Source organism: Mustela lutreola, chromosome 4 (genome assembly GCF_030435805.1).
Source record: "Mustela lutreola isolate mMusLut2 chromosome 4, mMusLut2.pri, whole genome shotgun sequence".
In the NCBI taxonomy this organism is placed as follows: domain Eukaryota; kingdom Metazoa; phylum Chordata; class Mammalia; order Carnivora; family Mustelidae; genus Mustela; species Mustela lutreola.
The window spans coordinates 201281632-201303364 of record NC_081293.1 but is presented as its reverse complement, the minus strand read 5'-3'; the positions used below and the strand labels follow the sequence as shown (position 1 = coordinate 201303364).

At 61.5% G+C, this 21733-nt stretch overlaps 1 protein-coding gene across 3 annotated transcripts in view; it reads right to left on the bottom strand.

Moving 5' to 3' along the window:
• Positions 1–5434: 5434 nt before the first annotated feature.
• The window catches only part of DNAJB6 (DnaJ heat shock protein family (Hsp40) member B6), a 62237-nt gene continuing 45938 nt past the window's right edge, over positions 5435–21733 (bottom strand). For 2 of the 3 annotated variants that reach the window (XM_059172399.1, XM_059172400.1), the window contains exons 9-10: positions 11949–12276; positions 5435–6189 (exon numbers count right to left, since the gene is read on the bottom strand). In XM_059172399.1, the coding sequence (XP_059028382.1) occupies positions 11954–12276 (323 nt within the window). In that variant the 3' untranslated portion in view covers positions 5435–6189; positions 11949–11953. The remainder of the gene's footprint in view (positions 6190–11948; positions 12277–21733) is intronic. The other variant, XM_059172401.1, reaches the window with a different exon arrangement.

Sequence of the window (21733 nt, the reverse complement as noted above, 5' to 3'; positions counted from 1 at the left end):
ATTCAGCGGGGCCCAGGGACCAGGCAGGGGGGTCGCAGCCCCCGTACTCTCCTTGGAACCGTCTGTGTCCAGGCCAGGCTGGTGACGCTGGGCTCGGGTGATGCCGTGTGCTCTGCGTTCAGCACCAAGTCCAAGGTCCAGCTGTCGCTGCAGGCTGCGTCCCTCTGGCCCATCCCCCTGCCAGCCTCACCTCCTTCTGCTCCACCCAAAATCCTCCCCTTCTCTGGGCTCACCTCCCTCCCTCCGGCCTGCATCCCATGCCTTGGCTTAGCCCATTCTCCTTGCCTGGACACCTGCCTGGCTGCCCTCTTGCCTTCCAAGGCCTAACTGTTAAGCTCCTACCCACCAGCATGTGCCCCTCTGAATTCCTCCGTATGTCTGAGCCCATGGCAGGGGGCATAACAAGAGCAGGGCTGCGGGGGATTTATCCTGCCTGTGGACCTCACCTCTTGTCCCCTCTGCTGGGTGGGGCTGCAGCTCATATAACTATGTCTCTGCTGTGCTGGACACATGTTGGACATAGTGTGCATTAGATGGATGGACAATGGGTGGGTGTATGGATGGGCAGTTGGATTGGTGGATGGACAGACGAATGCATGGATGGATGGACGGACAGGTGAGCTGAGAAATGGGTGGGTGGATGCATGGATGGGTGGACGGACGGATGGATGGACGGATAGGTGGATGGATGGAGAGATGGATGGACGGATGGATGGACGGTTGGATGGACAGACAGGTGGATGGATGGATGGATGGACAGATGGGTAGACGGATGGGTGGATAGACAGACAGATAGGTAGATGGATGGACGGACGGATGGACGGACAGATGGATAGGTAGATGGACGGACGGATGGATGGGTGGGCGGATAGATGGATGGACGGACGGATAGGTGGATGGATGGACAGATGGATGGACGGGTGGACGGACGGGTGCATAAATGGATGGATGGATGGGTGGGTAGGTGGATGGATGGACGGTTGGATGGACAGACAGGTGGATGGGTGGACGGATGAATGGATGCATTGGTGGGTGGGTGGATGCAGAGAAGGATGGACAGACGGATGGACGGATGGATGGACAGACAATTGGATGGGTGGATAGGTAGGTGGGTGGGTGGGTGAGTGGACGGATGCACAGGTGGACAGACGGGTGGACTGATACACTGTTGGTGGCCCCCCTCCATGAGATCATCGGCAGTGGGGGAAAGATCTGGTGGCAACAGCTGGCCCAGGAAGAGAGAAGGGTGTCCCGGTTTTCCAGCCTTTGTTGGTCATCCAGAAATCAGGCCTGCAATTCTTTGGGCCTGCGTCACCCTGGGAAACGAGAATATGGGAACTGTGCTGACTTTTGACTACCTCTGTATAGCTCCTGAGTTTTTCCCAAAGGATTTTAATGTATCTGATCCCTGAAACCAAGCTGACCTCCCTCCCCTGGCACATTCTGTTGTCACAGGTGGGCCCACCGTGCCCTCCTGTGCAATGGGGCATGCCCAGACCAGAGCTTTCTGCTGAGCCTCTGTCATACAGGCACACCAGGCCCAGACCAGCACCCAGAATTACTCTGAGTCCTGGAATAGCCCATTAAATACACACATTTCTCATAATCACCAGCGTTGTCATTCCTCCAGACCGATAAGGCTGAGATTCAGGGGCGCCTGGAGGGCTCAGACTGTGAAGTGTCTGCCTTCGGCTCAGGTCATGATTGTAGTAGGATCCTGGGACGGAGCCCCGCACCACGCACGCTGCGCAGCGGGAGCCTGCTGCTCCTCCCACTCCCCCTGCTTGTGTTCCTCGCTCACTGTGTCTGTCAAATAAATAAAATCTTTAAAAAAAAAAAAAAAAAAAAAGTTGTGCGTTTCAGTGTCCTGGGATGGGGCTCCAATGGCTGGAACACGAGAAAGATCTTAGAATCTCTAAGTTCATTAGGGGACTGGAAAGAGATCGCATTTGACCACTGTGCTGTCCTCGGAGGGAGCGAGCGCGCAAAGTGGGTATTGGAGGAGCCCCTGCATTCCTCAGGCTTTTGTGTTCAAAGTTCACTTTGCAGACACAGAGCAGACCCGGGAAAAAATCGTCTTTCCAGCATCCCAGCCCAGAAAGCAGACAGAGAGCACAACGGAGATGCAGCCTACAATGTCTGGGGTCTACTCGGTGAGAGCAGGACAGCCAGATCCCACATGGCCCAGCTCTGTGGATGCTGAGAAATGCACATGACCTCCTGGAATCTGGGCTCTCCTTTGTAAAGGGACAGGATAAAGCCGGGCAGCTTCGGGGCTCCCTAACCATAAGCCTCCCTGAGAAACCACACAGCTTCCCAGGAGGAGAAGCGCCACCCTCTCCAGGCCGCCCAGGCTGCTGCTCTGCGATCAGGGGCAAGAACGGGAACACGGGAGGTGGCACCCCCAGGGGCAGGCGGGGACCGGAGGGACACCCCCCACCCCAACCTGGGCTCCATCAGGCTGAGGAGAAATGTCCCCAAACCAGGCCGTGGACAGGAAGAAGTCCCGGCTCTCTGTAAGCCCAGCCCCAGACGGCTGACCGCTACCCCATCGATCACACTCACTCTCAGCAACGGGCAAGATTCATTGTCCCGTGTCAACTGGGGCCACCCCGGGTCACCATGTAATGGCTAGTTGGTCAAAGAAACAATAGTTTTCATGCCATAAAAACTGAACTCCATTTGTTCACTAAGAGTGAATGCTGTTGATCAAGCGAAACCTATAAAAACCCCAGAGACAAAGGCAAAGAATTAAGGCTGACAGGCCGCGATTAGCCTGTCCACAGCCGGGTGAGGGCGCAGCAGGTGACGCGAGGGCCAGGTGGTGGGGCCAGAGCCAGAAAAACCGCCTGTCCCTCCTGACAGCCGCTGTCTGGGTGGCGTCTCGGAGAGGACCCACTGCTGCCTCGGGGCCCCCAGAAGAACGGTCCCCGGTGGGTCTGGGACAGAACGTGTCTGGGACAGGATGCCCTGACGTGTGACACGAGGCTGGAGCCGACTGTGGGGTGGACAGCGACGGTGCGAGACTCTCTCGGAGAAGCCGTGATCGGGGCACAGTCAAGCGGATGGCCCTCTGCGAAGGGTGCCGAGTTGAGCTGCGGTGAAACCCGGACCCGGGACAAGGAGAGCAGGGCAGCTGCCTTAGCGTCCAGCCACGCCGAGGTCAGCCCGCACGCCGCCCCCGCAGGGCGTCTTCGGCAGGCACAGCGCTGGGAGGCGGCTCCTGGCAGCCGCCCCCTAACATTCAGCTGAGAATCGCGTGGGGCACACGCGGGGAAGGACGAGCAGAGAAGGTGGGGCCCAGCTGGCGCCCCAGATGCAGGCAAGAAGAGGGCACTTGGGGGGGACCCAGAGGGCAGGGTCGGTAGGAGCCGGAGGGACACACAGGAAACAGATCCAAACCATGGGAACCCGGGACGGGGCCACGAGCCTGGCATTGCTGCAGGGCCCAGACGGCCCATCGTGGTGCCTACAGGAGCACCCAGCATCGGCAGCTCCTTGCATGACCGACCGTCTGAGCCCAGCCTCACTCTCACCCGGCAAGACGGGAACCGGGCACAGGAAGCAGGTGCCCAGTGGGTGCGGGGGGCCAGGGGACCCTCGGAGCAGCAAGCAGACAGAAGGTTCTGCACCTGAGCCTCCGTCGTGCTCGGCGGGAAGAGGCCATGTCAGGAGTCCTGGGCATGTGATTATTAACGTCGTGCCCCCCCCCCAGATTGTACCGTGTCACACTCCTGGCTCCGTCACTGCCCTACTGCTCTGGGGACCGGGTGCCACCATGCAGGACCCCCGGGCGCCGTCATAAAATATCCTGCAAATGCACAAGGGTCTCAGAACCATGTGTGGAAGCATCTGTTCAGTGCAAGCTCTGCGCCCTCTCCTCCTAACGCTGGGTCGAGCTGGTGTGGCACTTGGCCCTAGGTGTGTAAGGGGAAGTTCCTCGTGGCACACCACCCCCCAAACCAGTCCCACAAGCTGTTCCCAAAAAGCGGGCCCCTCAGCGTGAGGACACTGCGGGTGGAGGCGGGGGGTGTCCTGCCCTCTGCCACCCTCGATGTCTGCTGAGCGCCTGGGAAGCCCCTCCAAGAGGCCACCAGGCATCAGAGCCCTACGAGAGCTGTCCGCTGAGAACTGGCCCCAGGACCCCAGGCCTCTGCACAGTAGCCCACCTGGAGCAGGGGTGTGAGCTCACGTGCTCTTCCGTACAAGCCACGGGACCTCAGTGAGCCATCTGCCCAGCACCAGGCCTGAGGGCTGCCCGCCTGCGGGGCCTGTGAGGCCCAGGGGCCCCCGAGCTGGACGGAAGTCAGTTCCAGGTGTGGCTCGAAGACACCGTCCCACAGATGTCATGTCCCGACATGACTGGCCTCAGAGCACGGTGACGGACCAAGGCTATAAACCTTGCCTCACACCCTCCCCAGGTGCCAACGGCAGATCCCCATGGGCGAGCACCTTACGAACAGCCACAGGCCACACGTCCCCTTGTGAGAGGCTCTAGGTCCTTGGTGGGCCTTTTTATCCCAGAATCGTGTGGTTCACAGCGTAGCCCTCGTCACACCGCGCCCGTGGCCCAGACGGGCAAAACAGCACTCGTCCCCCAAGTCCTCTGCTGCCCCTCCCTGCCAGCCAGCCTCGGGCTCACCCGAGGTCAGCTCAGCGGGAGTGCAGTCCTCACACAAGCCCTCCCCCTACAGTCGTCCCGGACCCGGCCACTCGCCCCAACCCGCACTGGATCGCTCCCGACTGCAGGCTTGAGAGACCAGAACGGTCTTCACCGTTAACGGCTGGTAACGGGGCGCTGTGCAGGCACCAGGAAGGACGTCACGGAGCAGCAGCGCGGTGCGTTTACGTTTTATTTCTGTAGGTAGCACTGAAAACACAGGACACCTCCATGGGCAGGTTTCCCCATAAGCAGTGACCGCCAGTCCACACCTCCGCCCCACAAAGCCAAAGCAAGCCAACCTGCCTGTAACAGTCGTCTTAAATTCAAAGGCTGCACCCGCTGGCGGCCCTCGCAACCATGACGCGAGTGCCCGGCCTCCTCGCTCCCACGCAAGCACGAGGTGAACACGCCCTCGGGCTGAGGAGGGGCGGCCCGGGCAGGGCGCATTGCAGGGAAGGTGAGGGCGGGGCAGGGTCTGGTCGGGAGCAGAGGGTTAAGCAGCAGCTGATCATGCAAAGACAGAAGCTCAGGAAACCGCACAGAATCTTGCCAGGAAAAATGTTTGCAAAGGAATCAATGTTTACAGGCGGACACACTCTGTTCAGCCTCCCTGTCCGTACCGGCACGTGAGAGAGAGAGAGAGAGAGTGAGTGTGTGTGTGTGTGTGTGTGTGTGTGTGTGTGTGTGTGTGTGTCAACACCTCGTCCGTCCTTCCCCAGCATCACTTAAACTAAGACCCAGAGATGACATTTACCCAACAAAATTCTGTAGGATCCTGTGCATATGCTAAGAATTAAGGGTCCAAGAAAAAAAAAAAAAGAAGGGTTTTAGCAAAACTTAAACGGTCTCTGAAGTTAAGTTCAGGCTAGAGACTAAAACTACAGTAAACGGAAGGAATGACTTTATATCTAAAGTGAGTCACCCCAAGGCCCCCATGGGCCAGGCCAGGCCGGCTGCTGAGCTGCTGGAAGGTCTAGCACCCCCCGCCCCCGTCTGAAGGACAGAGCACCGTGTGGCGGTCACCCGATGCACCAGACCGCTCCGCCACCCTGCCCTTCCCTGGCGCTAGCTCCCAGGAATCTGCGGCCAGGAAGGAAGGAAGCCATTCCACGAACACACACTCCGTTCTCTGCCTGTCACACCTCGAGAGCTCTAAGTAGCCCGGCAGCTGGTGGCTGAAAGGCTGGAAAGAAGGAGCTGGGTCCCGAGCCACTCCGGGAAGACACGATCGGATTTAGTGCTGGGAGAAGCGAGGGCAGTCCGGGCAGGCTCCACACTTGGGCCACCGCCACCCACTACCGTCACTGCCGGCTCCTCCGCGTCCCCGAGCTGAGGAGGTGTGGTCTTGGGACAGAGGCAAAGCAGGTGGCGCTAGCGCGTGCCGCGACCACACAGAGCCGGCCGGGGCACCAGCTCGGGCAGCGAGTGTGGCCGCGAGTCCGTCTAGTGGTGGCCTTTGGTCGACTTCTTCTTCTTGGACTCCTCTCTCTGCTTCTGCTTCTTCCTCTTGCCACCTTCTTTAGATCCTAAGGAAACACGGCTCGTGAAACACTGTGCAGAACAACGGCTGCCTCCCCACTAAGAGGCCGACATGTTTCCAAACACTCCCTCGCGTTTAGGGAAAAAAACCCACACAGGAAAGCCAGTCTCTTGCTTCTGTCCAGGCCACACCTGGACCTCAGCAGAAGCCCCGGCTGCCTCGCTCCACCCCACAGCGAGCCCTATGACATGGTTCCAAGAGCGTCCCAGCCACGCAGGGGGCGGGCATGCAGCCCACGCTCCCCTCTGCTACCCTCCAACCCCACCCCGCACCCGCGCGAGACCCCGCACCCCAACCAATTCGGGCAGACACGGCCTGGGGGACGGGCTCCCTGTAGCCTCGGCCAGGCCGGAGTCCCATCCACGGGGCAGCCCGGCTGTGGGCGGGGCTCCTTTCCCTGGCTCTGGGCCACCCATTCCCTCGCTTTCTCTGAGGAGAACCTTCGGTCTCCCGCAGGCCATGGCTCCACGTACTACGTGGAGGCAGAGGAGCGACAGGCGAGCCCTCACCTCCTCACCCCCTGGAGAGCCCCAGCTCTGGTTCTGCGGAAGTGACTCAAGACCTTGAGCGGATGGGTCTGAACAACACGGTGGCAGAACAGCACAGATGAGCCAGCCCACGAGCTGATGCTGGTTTCGGGGAACAACGCTAGATTTCAATGGGCCGGCACCGTGGGCCTGGGCCTCAACGCCCTCAGCCCTGAACCTGCCAGAAGACCCCCTGAAGGCACTCTCGGGATTTTCAAGGACATGGCCACACTGTGGGGCCCCCTCTCCCGTCTGGGACTCAGACGCGGCCTGTCAGCAGACACCACGGGGCACAACACTCGTCCTTCCGCAGAACCGCAACCCCTGGCACGTGGGTCCTCTGTCCGTGAGACGGGGTCCGACAGCCAACGCACGAAGAGCCCCCCCCCCCCCCGGACACCTGCCTCCTGCACGCCGAGCGTGGCCTCGGGGTTTTCCACAGGAGGGAGAAGACAGAGCGGCAGGGCACGGGAGAGGGGAGTCCGGGGAGCGGACCAAACAGCCACGATCGGGGCGAGGGGACGGACAGCCACCGTGAGGCGTCACACAGGGAGGCAGAGCCAGTCCGGGGACACGTCTGTGGGTCCGTTAAAAGACGAGATTACACAAAGGAGGAGCAACAGGGGACACCAGGGTGGCCCGTCCAGTCCCAGGTGGGTCTCCTGTGGAGAAACCTCCGACAGAATCGTTCCCCCGGGGGGCTCGCAGGCCAGCCGTGAGCGGTGCACCCAACGGCCCGTGGCCCCGAAGGCACACACTGGGAGTGGGGTTCAGAGGCCTCACGAGTGACTGGAGGCTCGACCAAGTGGGGGACGGGGCCCCTGGCTTCGGACTCCCTGCAGGCATCATTTCGCAGAGGGGAGGACAGCCTCCTCTCCCCCAGCAGACTCGACCACATGGACAGTAACCCAAGAAGAAGAAACGCCGGCTGCGCTGTCCCCGCAGGCCGGAAGCTCGGGACGCCCGTCGGAGGGAGGCGAGGAGTCTGTCCCCATCCGCGCGCCCCGTGCCGCCTGGGCGTGCTCTACCGGGCTGTCGCTTCCACAACCCAGGACGAGGGAGGCGGCCCCGGAGGAACATGGTGGGGCCGTGGAGCTGGCAGCTGGGGCCCCCGACCCCCACACCAGTCATAAAGTCCTAACACCTGACCCAGAAGGGACCCTGAAGCCCCGGGGCACACGCCGGGCAGGGCTGGGCTCGGTGCTGCCATGTTCCAGCCGCAGCCCCCAGTGGGCACTGGCTACCACTGCACAGACAGGCCCACGTGGGACAGCGACACCTTGCTCCAAGTCCCTATTAACATGCCCCTCACAAGGCATTTTTAATTGTAGAGCGCTATCAGAAGAATAATGTGGAACCAACTAAAGGAATTTCAGCACAGATGACAAGATTCTGGGCCTGTGACCCCACGGACCTGTCCCACCCGGGAGGTGCCTGTCCCGTGCGTCTGGGACCCATGAGGGACACTGGCCAGCCCGAGCCTACGGACAGGCCCAGGGCCTCACGGGCATAAGACCCTGCTCAGGCACTGCCTGCAACCACTCCTTCAAAGACGGTGGCCAGCAGAGCCTCAAGGAGCCCGGGGCTCCCCAGTCACTAGACGCAAGTGCGCAGAGCGGACGAGAACAAGCAGTCCAGCGCACCCGGAGCCGCCTTTGTCTGCAGCAGGTGCTGGGAGCCAAGGGCCTGGGGCTCGGAGAGGGCTCGAGGCAGAGGCTCCACAGGGACTAGCTACGGTCCCACTCCCCGGTCCCCACCCCCGACCCCCGACCCCACTCCAAGCCCGCACCTGTGGCCCAACCTCAAGCGGCAACCGAGCCAAGCCCAAACCGTCTGCTCTGAACCCTGCAGGGCAGCCACAAAGCAGCTTTCACCAGCCCCGTCCCCAGGACAAAGCGGCAGCGTGATCATAGGATAGAGACACCCTTCGGATGTTAAGGATCTGAAACTGCAGGACAACGGGACCGCAGCGCAGAGCCTGGACAGCAGGGCCCTGGGACTTCGAGGTCGACGCCAAGGCCAGACAGGTGAGGCAGGTACCGCCGAGCTCCGCGGTAAAGCAGAATCACTAGGGTAGTTCCTTCGAGCATCTGTGTCTGGGGACAATGAGTCCGAGAGAAGGGGCCCTCCCGCCACCCGGCACAGTTGGTCCGTCCACAGAATCCACAGAATGGCCACTCGGATGCCCAGCACGAGTGCCACCCGGCACCCAGGGTCCCACCTGGGGAACCATGTCAAAAGACTGCCACGTGTCTGATGCACCAGTGTCACTGCAGACTCCGACCTCAGACCTCAAAGCCCAGCCGACGACGCAGCCTCTGGGGAGGGAGGCCCGGCAGCCAAGCCCCAGGCAAGGCCCCGCCCCCGGCGGCCTGGCTCATGCACTTCCCTCCAACCCCCATGCAGGAAACAAAACAAAGTTCAGGACTCAATTCTAGACTTTTGTTCGTGAATTTTCTTCATGTTGAGTAACTTTAATTTTCCTTCTGAACAATTCCGTGTCCCTGGCTCATGCATTCCAAGCGGGGTCCACACAGGAAAAGCATGACTCCTTCCTCAACACGGGACTCGGACCGTGTCCAGGTGACACGCAGCATGCAACGCTGACAAGCCTCTGTCCCCGGAGGGAAGCTGGCGGACAGGACAGGAGGCTGGGTGTGCAGAGCAACGGCCCAGGGACAGCCACGACAGCTGGGCAAGACCGCGCCACCAGCCACCACCCCGCTGCACCATGGTCGCCACCCCGGCCTGCCCTGCGCAGACATGGCAGCTCGCTGCGCGGCAGCCCTCGGCCTGCCACCCCGTGGGAACCCCTCCCAGAAGCAACGAATGCAGCGTCCTCAGCAGAGGCAGGCGAGAGTGCGCCTCCAGCCCAGCAGCATCCCTCCCAGAGCTGCCAGGCCCCCCACGCCCCACGGCCTCCGGCGGGCTCCCCGGGCCCCTCTGTCCGGGAGCTGTTCCTGCACCGAGGCGCCCCGGGAACAAGTTCCTGACTGGGTGCTCACCCTGAAGAAGAAATCACCCAAGGCTTGGGAACGTGGCACAAAGCCGCCATGGGATGCGCTAGGCCACACCAGAGCACACAGGCTGTACCACCTGGGGCTGGCGTCCAGGTGTCCCGAGCCCAGGGCTCGTGCGGAGCTCCGGGGCGTCTGCCCCCAGGAGGGGCCCCAGCACCCCTTCACTGCTGGCCGACACCCGCATCTGCAACATGGGACCCCGAGCTGCAGGTCTGTGCAGGGAAGCAAAGCCTCCTGCCGGCAGCAAGGAGCCCGGCGGAGGGGACAGTCGGACTACTCCGCACAGCCTTCGCCAGCTCTGTGCCCGATTGCGATTTTGTGTCACATCCTTTTCTCCGTCTGTGGACCCTTCTTTGGGGACAGCTTAGAAGACAATCTAAGCATCTGGCATGAGCGCACCGTACAATCTGTATGGGGCTCGAGGCTGTAATTTCTTGTGACTTAACCCGACAATCTTTTCAAGACCCCATTACTCATGGTGATTCAACAGCATCAGAAACCACCCTGCCCCCGGAAGGTGCTCTGGCCACCGCCACCCCACCAGGGAGGGGTTACACTCTGGGAATACAAGGCAAGCCACCAGGTCTCTCCACAGCCCAGGAGAAGGGACTCGACACGACAGGAGTCCATCCCTGGCCTCGTGGGTCTAAGACTTGTGCCAGGGCTAAATCAGTGCTTAGAGGGGGCCTGATGGTACAAATTGACAAAACCATTAGATTTCAGGGAGAAGAATAAAAAACCCTACGATCCCAGGACTCTCCAAGAAGCTCATTCCTTCTGCACTCGGCAGATGAAGTCTCGGTTCTAGAGCAAACAAGCAGTGTCGCCGGGAAGCATGGGCCTCGTTCTGAACTCAGGAGGTGCCCCTTGGGCCGGCTCTGCTGGGGACAGCACAGCCCCGGTCCTGCCGCGGGAGCCTGGCTATGTGGCGAGGAAGACTACCAGGGGGCCCATCTCTGCACACCTTATTCTTGGGAACGGGGCTAGGCTTATGGCATCCTTCCAACCAGACAGACAGGGCTCCCTAAATCACCGTCTTAACAGTGACTTGTTCAGGCAAACAGAATCGACAAGCCTGCCCCCTGCCCAAAGACTACCGGTCCCAGGAGCTGACAATCGATCCCGGGAAAATGTCCACACGCCTGTTCAAGGCAGAATGAACTCTTTCTGAATTCATACAGCCCTTCCGACTCCCTCCAGTTGTCATTCAATTACACAGGGAAAGGCTAATGTCTCCATTAGGGGCCATCGGTTTGTGTCAGCCCCGCCCCGGGCGGAGCTGGGAGCCACATGTGTCCCGTGTACACTCCCACTGCGGTTCGAAGCCCCAGGACACCCACAGTCAAGCGGGTGGCGCCTTCCTTCCGTCCTCCACAAAACCCTGAGGAGGACCAGGAGGGGCTGCGAGGCGCCACCTGTCCGACAAAGTTCTGGGGCAGGAAGGGGACAGCTGCGACGGTGTGCTCTGCTGAGGCCCGCACTGAGCCTCGCACGTACCCTCACGTCACCCTAACACAGGGGACCGAGGACGCAGGTCTTCCCTACCACACAGCACACGACGGCCACCGTGCTGCCCCCGTGGCGGCAACAAAGATGGGCACGAATGCGTCACACTGACCAAGAATTCAGACCCCCTGACCCAGGACTTCAGAACACAGGTCAAAGCCACAGCACAGCCGTCCTCTCAGAAATAACCCGGGACCTTCTATGGGAGCTCACTTCAAAGCCCCACTAGGGCTCTATGAGAAATTACAAGCCGAGAAGCCAGAGGAAGGCAGAGCCGGGCTCTGGGGACACAGGTCGTGAACGCCCAGCGCGTCCAGGGCGGGACCGAGACGCTCCAGCTTCCCCCGGGGAGGCGGGGTGACAGGAGGGCCAGCCAGGGGCTCTGCTGTCTCTGTAACCGAGCGCAGGGGGAGGACGGGGTGAGGAAGCAAATGCAAGACGTTTGCCGAAGGGTGCCCGCAGGATGCGTGAGCAGCTCGAGCTCAAGCCTAAGCGCAGAGTGACAAAAAGGGACATTTAAGGTAAAAGCAGCACCTGTCATCCTCTGCCCAAGACAACACACTCCATAGCACCGTGGAAGACGGGCACCCCGATTTAATTGGGGGATCTCACAGGAGGGGAGCTGAGCGCAAGGGGTCTCCTCCCACCACTGTGCTCTGAGCGGCCGCTGGCGCGCCCCCGCCCAGCCTCACCACGCTCAGGTCAGGACACAACAGCACAGGAGCGATTTCGGTCCTCTCTGGTCTCGGGAGGGAGGGGCAGCGTCCCCGCGGGGAAGCTCCACTTTGGTTTCCCTTTGCACACCTGCAGAGAGCACGGAGGGGTCCCAGGGGCTGCCGGCGGCCCGCTGACTGCCTGGCTCGTCCTCCTCTTCGTGCACGTGCTCAGACTCGGGTTTGGGCAGGGAGGCCGGCCTGTGAGACCTCGACGACGGGCCGCTGGTGCTGGCGGGCTGGGCGGGCAGCGCGCTCTGGCCTCTGCGCCGGCACTCCTCCAGGAGCGCGTTCTCATCGGCCACACCTGCAAGCACAGGACGGGGCGGGCATCAGCTCACGGCTCCTCTCTGCACCTGTCCTGGGGCCCCCACGCTTCTGCAGAAGAGAGATGCTGAGTCCACCACCTAGGCTATCCGGGCCTGACCTTAAGCTGGGGCGGGGTGGATGGGCAGGCTCAGGGCACACCAGCAACTTCACACGTTGTCAGGAGAGCACACGGCCTACTAAAAGCCAGCGGGGGCCAGACTTTCCACAAAGATCAACCCAATGGTTAGCACCCTGCTAGGAAAAGGCTCCAGATGCAGCCTCCCGTCCCGTTGCCGGGCAGCCTGGATTCTAGAACCTGTCCCTCTAAGGGGAGGAGAGGTCCGCTGGCCGGGAGGTGGGACCTCACGGCCTGTTTCCCTGCCCGCAGAGAGCCGAGGCCGGGACTGCACAGATCGTCTGTCACCCCAGAGACACGTCCGAGGTGGGACCGTCCTCACTGCTTGGAAAGGTGTGTGTCTACTTGTTGTAGAAACAGAAAGCGGTTTCGCACGTTAGACACGATAAGTAAAATCAGAAAACAAGCTATAATGACCACTGAAATCTCGGACTTCGTTCTCTAAAGGCTCTCAATGGCCAGACGCGCAGCTTAGAGGAAGGTGTCCTTTGAGTATGCAGACGACGCCGTCACTCGCCTCCATCCCCGGGAACAAGCCCGGGGAGGCCAGGCCGCTCCCTGAGCCTTGCAGTTGCTCTGCCCCGTACAGGGAGGGGGGCATCTACCACGAGGGATGCAAGCATCACCGGATGGCCAGACAGCCCACGCGTAGAACCAGAGCCCCACGGAAAGGCCACCGTCTTCCTGGTGCAAACTCCAAGCGCACAGGTCTCGGCACGCTAGGCCCGTCAGAGCAGCACTGGCTCCACTTCCCAAGACACAGTGCGTCGGGCCGTCCGCACGTTTCCCGTGCCAGGTGCGGGCACATGCTCATTCACAGCAGGGCCCCAGCTCGGCACTGCAAAGAGCGCGCCCGCCTCCGTTCCTCCAGAGCCCGCAGAAGCCCTTCTCCCGGATCAGCTTCGGAGCCTCCAGCTCCGGCCCCCGAGCCCTGGTATGACCTTTGCCCTCACACGGGAGCACCGGCCACTGCAGTCATGGCCGCGCTGGAGGCGGCGAACCCACACCAGGAAGAGAAATTATTAGAGAAACAGGAAGTCTTGGGGCAGCCCGCAACACGCAGCTGGCATGGCGGGTTTCCCAGCGGGAATCTGAAAATCCCCCCAGCTCTGGACGCAACACAGGCGCTCCCCGTGTTCTGGCCTTCGGACCCCTGGCCCCGCAGTGAGGCCTGGCCACGAGCCCCCATCCAGTTCTGCCCCGCATCTGCCCACACGCCCCACCTGCCAGCCGAGATCATGTGTCAGCTCTGGGGTCGTTTACGCAGGCGGACCTTCACGGAGGGAGGGAATGCCCGGCAGCCCGCGAGGGGCCCGGGCAGACGTCTCTGGGGAGGGCCTCTGACCACTGAGTCTCAGACTCAAACCTGAGCTGGTGATTGAGTCAGAGAACTAAGAGGACAGGGCCGCCCGGACCTGGCAGTCACGTCACTCTGGGGTGGGCGCCTCAGCCAAGGGCCACCCTGCATCTGCAGCAGGAAGGCAGTCAGCAGGGACCCTAGAACGGAGCCAAGATCGAGGCTGGGGGAGCACTCGGGGAGCCCACCGCTTCAGGGGTCTGTGGTCTGCTACGAGGCATCGTGTTGTTTGGGGCAAGTACAACAGAAGTATGGCTCCCAGATACATGGCAAAGGCCCCAGGGAGTGGGTGACAGGGGTCCCTGCTGGCCGGGGACGTGACTTCAAAGCCTGAATTTGCAGTGGCGGGGGGTGAGGGCGAGGAGCCAGGACCTCAGTGGCCACGGGCGCCCTGCTGCCAGCCACACACAGGGAGGGGCCTGTGGCCGGGGCACCAGAGCACTGGCCGGCGGGGTGGCCCAGACACCAGGACCAGCTCTGCGCCCTGAGCGTTCCAAGGGCCCTGCTCAGCCTGCTCTCCACCTGGGAAGGAAGCTGGCCCCAGAAGGAAAACGGGCCGCCCCTCCCAGTCCCCCAGTGTCACACCTTGGGATCAACCGTGGGACTGAAGAACACGTCAGCCCAAGTTCAGAACATGGTCCAGACCTCCCCATAAGTGCCTGGGCTCGTAGGCAGCCGGCCCGGACGTGGCAAGGGCACCGGGACCGGGGCACATGGGAGGCGTCACGCCCACCCCCGCTTACTTACCGCACCTAGGGGTCCTCGGATCCGAGGCGCTCCCTGCCCACCACTCCAGCGCCTGTCAGAGAAGAGGTGCCTCCCTGTCGCCTCCACAGCACCTGCAGCCACGGCCGCCCAGGACCCCCCCCACGGAGGCGGCGGTGGCGGATCAGGGCGCAGACCGCCGGCCTTGCTTTCGTCGTCCGAGGTGGAAGGCCGCCACAGGGCCGCACAAGCAGCGCCAGGCCTGGGCCGTCCCGCCTGCACACAGGCCTGGGCCGTCCCGCCTGCACACAGGCCTGGGCCGTCCCGCCTGCACACAGGCCTCTCTGCGCTAAACCCACTGCGCTCCCCAGGCCCAGACAGGCACGCATCACGTTCTGGGTTTGCTGTGTGGTTAGAATCCCGAAGTCTCTAAGACGTTAAGCTCGAGGACGAGTCTGGGACGCTCGGAATACGGAGAGACAGACAACACGTGCACGCTGCAGGCTTCCAGGCCCTCCACAAACGTGGGGGAAGGAGCCACGTCTCCCACGTCTCTTGGATCCGGACATGCACAGGAGGCAAGCACGTCACTGACTGCAGGAGGGCACGGGAAGCTGGGGTCCCGCGGGGCGACCCGGGCATGAGGTTCCTGTCCCAAGTGCCCAAGCCCAGCCACCAGCTCCGGACAGAGGTCGGCGTCTATCTCCCGTGCTCCCCAGCAAATCCTAGTGCCGCTGCACTCAGGCCTCACGCCCACGAGGCTCCTTCCCTCGAGCCCCACTGCGCGGGCCCTGCAGCGGCCATCAGCGCGTGATCGGGGTGGGCGGCCAGGGCCGAGAGCTCGGCTGTCGGGTCCACAGCGACCCGGTCACGAACAGTGCTCAGACGTGCAGCTTAAGCACCTACTGTCCCACACGTCACTGTCTTCCTGGCCCCACAGTCAACCCTTACAGAGGACTCCCCCAGGCCCATCACTTCACCAAGAGCTCCTGAGGTCTTCGGGTCTGGAGCAAGGACCATCATGTCACTGACCCCACAAAACTCCCACAAAACTGGACAGTGTCTCAAACACCAGAAAAAATGACTTCGAGAAAAGAGATGAAGGGAATGAGAAGCAAAGATTAGATCGTGATCTTGCCCCAACTCCTCGCTCGAAACCACCTGCAAGGGCTCAGTCCACGGACCCGATCAAGCACTCACTGGGCCCACTCCGAGCGCACCAAGCTCACAGGCCCGACAGGTCTGTGAAACCAGGAGGCCACCATCTCCCGGTCGGGGGCATGTACACCTTGAGACTGAGGAAGGGGACACAAGTGCTGGTCTGAAGAACGACGGTGCTCCCCGGACCGGACCCTTCGGAGCCCTGCACGGTGCCTCCCTCCCGCCGCAGAGCCCACAGCACCGGCAGGGGCCCTGGTCCCTGCAGAGGGGCGGGAAGTCCCCCAGGCTGAGTGCCCCTCACCGCGGCAGACCCAGAGGCACGGGGACGGGGGACGGAGAGGGAGGAGCGTCTAGAAGGACATCCCGTGCCCCGTACCAGAATGGACTGGTTACAAAGGGGCAGGTCAGGCCCCCACTGCTCCCTATGCGTTGTAGCAACGCATAGGGAGCTTCTGAGGGTCCGTGCTGCAGCGACAGACCCGGCTTCACCTCTGCTGAGCTTCGAGGCAGTCCCGTTCACCGTCCCAAGCACCGACCCGCCTGGGCCACCACGCCTGGGCCAGAGCACGCCCGCCCCCCATCCCCCCTTCAGAGCGTCTGTTCCGGCCTCGGTTCTGACGGAAGCCCAGGGACACAGGAGAGCAGGCCTGATTCCCTGCTGGGCGCTCGGGGGGCGGCGGGCAGCACGCGCCTGGGCAAGCCCACCCGCGGGCAACTTGCGAACGCACGGAGGCCCCGGTGGCATGGACGACTTTCTGAACAAAAGCCAGCCCGACAACATCCTCCGTGCGTCATCCCCAGACCCAAAGCCACACTTGCGGAAAGCCACGTTTTATTTCTTTGCTTCAATGGGTTTCTCCAGATGTTCTGTCCTCCGTGAAGTACCAGAACTCCCCTCCTGTGGCGCGCAGCACGCGGCAGCCACGTTCCGTGGACTGGTTTGTACCGGACGACGCACACACCAAGTACCTGGAGAACATAAGCCGCACTGAGCTCCGTGACCCACACGCAATGGACTATGTCGCTGTGATTTCTGCGGCCTCTTTTCGTGCGCATGAATAAGCTTCCTGCTGCTGACGAGAGTCCGAGCACCGTTTTCATTTGAAAAACTAAAGACGCCTGAACTGGTCCTGCCCCCAGCACCAAGTTACAAGATTTAAAAACAGACGTGCTCTGCCAGGCTCCCGAGCCAAAGCGCACTGAAGTCACCAGGAAGCTATGACAGGAATGCTCCGCGGTGGCCCGGCCCCGGCCCCGGCCCCCTCTGGCACCTCGCTGTTCTCCCCAAACGGAGCCCAGACACAGTCCGGCTTGATGACATGCAAATGAAAACAATCCTCCAGAAATAACAGGATCACTGTTCCCCAAATAAGTACAATCCAAAAGGCCTCGGTCGTGACTGCTTTTCCACGGCAGGGGCACGGGCAAGGCAGGGCTACACTCCCTGAGACCAGGCGCACTCCCACCCAGAGGGAGTGGGCACAAACATCATCCAAAAACGCACCCCGGCCCATCGGAAGATTCAGTCAAACCTCAGGGCCTGGCCTGTGCTGCTGCAGGAGACCAGTGTGGGACGCACGCGGACCGGACACGGCACCACCACGAGGTCAGTGCCACCCACGTCAGGCTCGGCCAGGACACGGCACCGAGGACCAACAGCTAGTGGGGCAAGAAGGGAGGGAAAGCAGTACAGGGAGCGGCACAGACCGGGGCCGGCCTGGGACGGAGGACACACTGGCCACGGGCCGGCCTGGGACAGGAACAGGGACACAGACGCGTCACAGAGCCTCAGATGTCTCCTCAACCGAGGGGGTCCGAGCACGCGTCTCAACAAGGACTCAGTCCCGGCCAGCAAATGGTGGACACGGGACACCGGGACACACAAGCGGGACCGGGCAGGCAGACCGGCGCGCCTGCTCCCTAGGGAGGCAAGGACTAGTTCTCCGAGTAATCAGACACCCAGAAAGCACACCACGGCCAATCACCTGAAGGGAAACCAAGTCACAGCAGGGCCCAGGCCCCAGCAGGGAGGGGCTGTAGGGCTGGGAGCAGAACATGGAACCCAGATCTGGGGTGAAGGCCAGGGAGAGCACAAAGTTTGCCACCTGGGCCGCGGGGCACGTGACCCACACGAGGGGCCAGGACGGAGCAGTCTGCAAGGAAGCTGCACCCCGAGGCCCAGCGCTGCCGGCTCCCCCCAGTACTTCGGCTGAAGCCAAGGCCAGAAGGCGCCGCACCGCACCTCCTCAGTGTGGCCGCCCCACACGACCACCTGCCCCACAGCCGGGCCTGGCCCACGGCGCCTCTCCCGTGGCTAGCGGGCAGGCGTGGGTCCTCGACAGGCCTCTGTTAAGACCTCAAAGCTCCCGTGTGGCGTCGACTGTGTGGTGTTCGAGGCCGCACAGCGGGCAGACGCCTGAAAAATGCGGGGACGGCCAGATGCTTCCCGAAAGCACAAGAGCCTCCCAGGGAGACCCCACACGCACAGCTTCTGGGACAAACCCTGCGGAGCGGCTGGGGGCAGGGGCAGGGGTGGGACGGGGCTGGATCCCACTTACCCCACAGCCCCGGCAGAATGTGTCACAGCAGCACTGAAGCCAGCAGGACCGGGAACACCGAGCCCTCTGCTGGGATTATCCTGCACCTTGTGGCAGCCACCGGCTGGCTGGAGGACGATCCTGAGCCGGAAACCGAAGACAGCAGAGGATCGCGAGCTAGGGCTTCACACATTCGTCTGTGGCTGGCCTTCCTGGATCCATCCAGAATCACTGGGCCTCCCTCCACAGAGCTGGGCCCATCCTGGGACAAGGGGTCACGTTTGAAGCCCTTACCGTAGGACGCTGCCGACCCCTGCGTCCAACCCAATGGTAGAAGACGGAGGACCATGCCAGGAAGAGAACGGTACAGGAAGGAGGCGGCCACCTGCGAGCCGCCCTCCACCCCCCAGGACCCTGCAGCGATCCTGCCGGAGGTCTCAGGGTCCTACAGCCCTATTCCTGCTGCAGCAGAGCCACGGGAGGACAGGACCAGCGTGGGCATGGCAGGCGGGGGTGTCCCCTGAACTGGGAAAGGAGCCCTTGGGCCCCAAGCGTGCTGCTGGGCCTGCTTGCTGGCCCTACAGTCCTCAGTAAGCACCGCTCTGAAGCAGGACCTCCCGGAGACGGGACAGGTGATATAACTGGCACTGACTGAAACAAACCTTGACCAGGCTCATCATAAAGCAGGATAAACATTCTATTTCTGCAGGTTCACATACTCACATAATGTGATTTCTCCAGTCTCTTCTCAGTTACTCCACCCTCTGTGAAATCCTGGTATCCGTTAAATCTTTCAGAAATCTGTTTTAGATGGAGATATGTGCCCAGGAACTGCTACAGCTGTTTTACTCAGCAAGACACACCGGGGGTGACCCGGGGACTGTACCCCCGCCCGAGGAAAGGGCGCACAGCGCCAGGAGGTGCCTCCCGTGCGCCATGGCTGCGCCAGGGGGCCCGACGAGACCCAGGCCTGCGTCTCCTCAATGCCAGCGGTGAACACGACCCGTCAGCAACACTGCCCTGACCCTCTCTTTAAAAGGAAATTTAAATAAACAAAACCAGGGGACATCTTCATGTTAAAACGCGGTGACACAGAGAACCACAATGGACATTAGAGCCTCTGTCAGCGCGCACAGCACGTGAAGGTGCTTCTGCCCTGCCCGAGTCAGCCCCAGACCAGCTGCTCAGGAAGCGGAGCGCTTCGACTCCACGTCCAACCCCAGTGTGGCCAGTGGGAAGGCACCAGCTGGTCGACGGAGTGCTCTAGCGAGGTAAGGGCCAAGGAACTCTTTCTTTAAAAGTCTGTCCTTGGGTGCCTGGGTGGCTCAGTCCGTTAAGCATCAGCCTTCGGCTCAGGTCATGATCCCAGGGTCCTAGGATCGAGCCCCACGTTGGGCTCCCGGCTCAGGAGGGATAAAAAACCTTTGAAAAAAATAAAAGATTGATACTATTTAAAAAAGAGTAAGCCAAGGGGCGCCTAGGTGGTTCAGGCAAGATCAAGTGTCTGCCTTCGGCTCTGGTCGTGATCTCAGGGTCCTGGGATGGAGCCCCACACTGGGCTCCCTGCTCGGTGGGGAATCTGGTCTCCCCCTGCCCCTCCTCCATGCTCCTGCTCTCTCACTAATAAAAATCTTAAAAAAAAAAAAAACTTCTCTCCCTCCTTCTGCCCTCCCCACTGCATCTAAAAAGAAACAGCAACAGTGAACCAAGAATGCACTGAAGCCACTGGACAAGACGGCGATATGCAACTTCCGTTCTCACTCACGTGAGACAATAAAGGAAAATCAATGAAGGAAATCGGGCAGGGGCGGGCACCTGAGCAGACTGTGCCGTTCGCTTCCAAGCCCTTAGGAGCACCCAGACAGGGTTGGGAACAAGGTGCCCTTTCCAGCAACCACTGCAGCCCACACAAGGTGACCCGGCATAAAGTAAGGCCAAAAGAAGAGGCGTCCCAGAACAGCTGTGCGTCTACCAGGCACGCACACGAGGAACTGGAGGCCTCTGGGAGAAAGCGGCTGTCCGCAGAAACGCTCCACGGAAGTTAGAGAGACAAAGACCTAAACTAAACAGCGGTGTGAGAGAAAACTCGTCTGAGGAAGATGTAAGCTATCAAACCGAAGCCGCCTTTCGGGACAAGGTATGAAGACGCGCACACAGGACGCCTGGTGTGGACCCTCCCGACAGTCCGCAGGCCGTGGCTCAGGGGAAGATGAGGGGAGACGGTGGGCGAGACCCATGGAGCCCAGGTTCGCCTCCTCCAGCTCCAGGTCGCAGGTGTGCGTCCTGGCACCCTACCAGGCACCCCGCAGGCTCAGGCAGGAGGTCATCCGCTCTGGCTGCGGGCTGGTCAGCAGCACATTCCTACCATCGGGGACAGGCAGAGCGGCCCGCAGCCTGGCTTCGTGAGGCCCTCGGCACACCCCCCACGCCAGCTCGGGGCCAAAGGGGGCGAGCTCGCCGAGGCGGCAGCTGAGGGAGAAGGCAACGGAACACCCGTGTTCTGCCGGCCCGACTCTGCGAGGACCTCTGCTCCCGTGCGCGTGAGTGTGTGGTGCACAGGGTATCGGGTGTTCCCAACACGACGGCACACACACCATCAGTGCCGGGAAACACTGGTCCTTAATGTCCTCTTAGGGGACAGGCTGGGAAGTGACGGAGAGAAGTGTTCAGGGCGCCGGCGCCCGCAGCGCAGACAGAGCTTTAGCGCGGACCCCGCCAGGGACAGCGTGAGAATTCGTCCACTGTTCCAGTTTGACGGACACAGAAAGGAAGGCGAAGTGCGACAAGCAGAGACGACCGACATAAGAGAACCTGAAGTCCTGGGAACGCACTGAGGGCTGCGGGCCCGGAGGGGGTGGCGGATGGGGTAGCCGGGTGGTAAAGCAGGGCCCGGCAGGTGAGGAGAACTGGCTATTAATTAAATAGGACTCGAGTCCCTAAACTCTACCCCTAAAGCCAGTAATATATATGTTCACTAACGGAATTTAAATAAAGAATTTAAAAATGAAAACACTGTTCGGGAAAGAAACACAACCGATGACTCGGTACGTACGTGAAGAGTTCTCTATGACCAGGAAGGCTGGCATACGTCTACTCCGAAACAATCATTGACTCTATTACGTAAGAAACAAAACGGGGGAAACGCCTGAGAAACAAGCCCCCCACAGGCACCAGACTCCACAACCGCAGTGTCGCCGAGTGCCTGCAGGAGGGCAGAGCGACGGTGCCAGGAGCCACGCTCCTGCGCGGGCCGCCCTTCCCAGCAGCACGTCGGGCTGCCTCTGGCAAAGACCGTGTCCACCCAACACGCTACGATCCACTGCCCCCGCCGCACCAGCTCTGGGGCGAGGGCCTGCGTGGGGCACAGGGTCACCCGCCGTAACATGGTCTTCCCCAAGCAGCAGAACAAAGGAGCCGTCCCAACCTTGGCGGCATCTCAGCTCCGAGCTCCCTCGGCGAGGCTCCCTGCCACTCACGCACAAAGGCCTATGTCCGGGGTCTTCCTGTCCACGTGTGGAACACTTTCAGCATCGGGATGCTGTCCCCGGCGGTCAGCAAG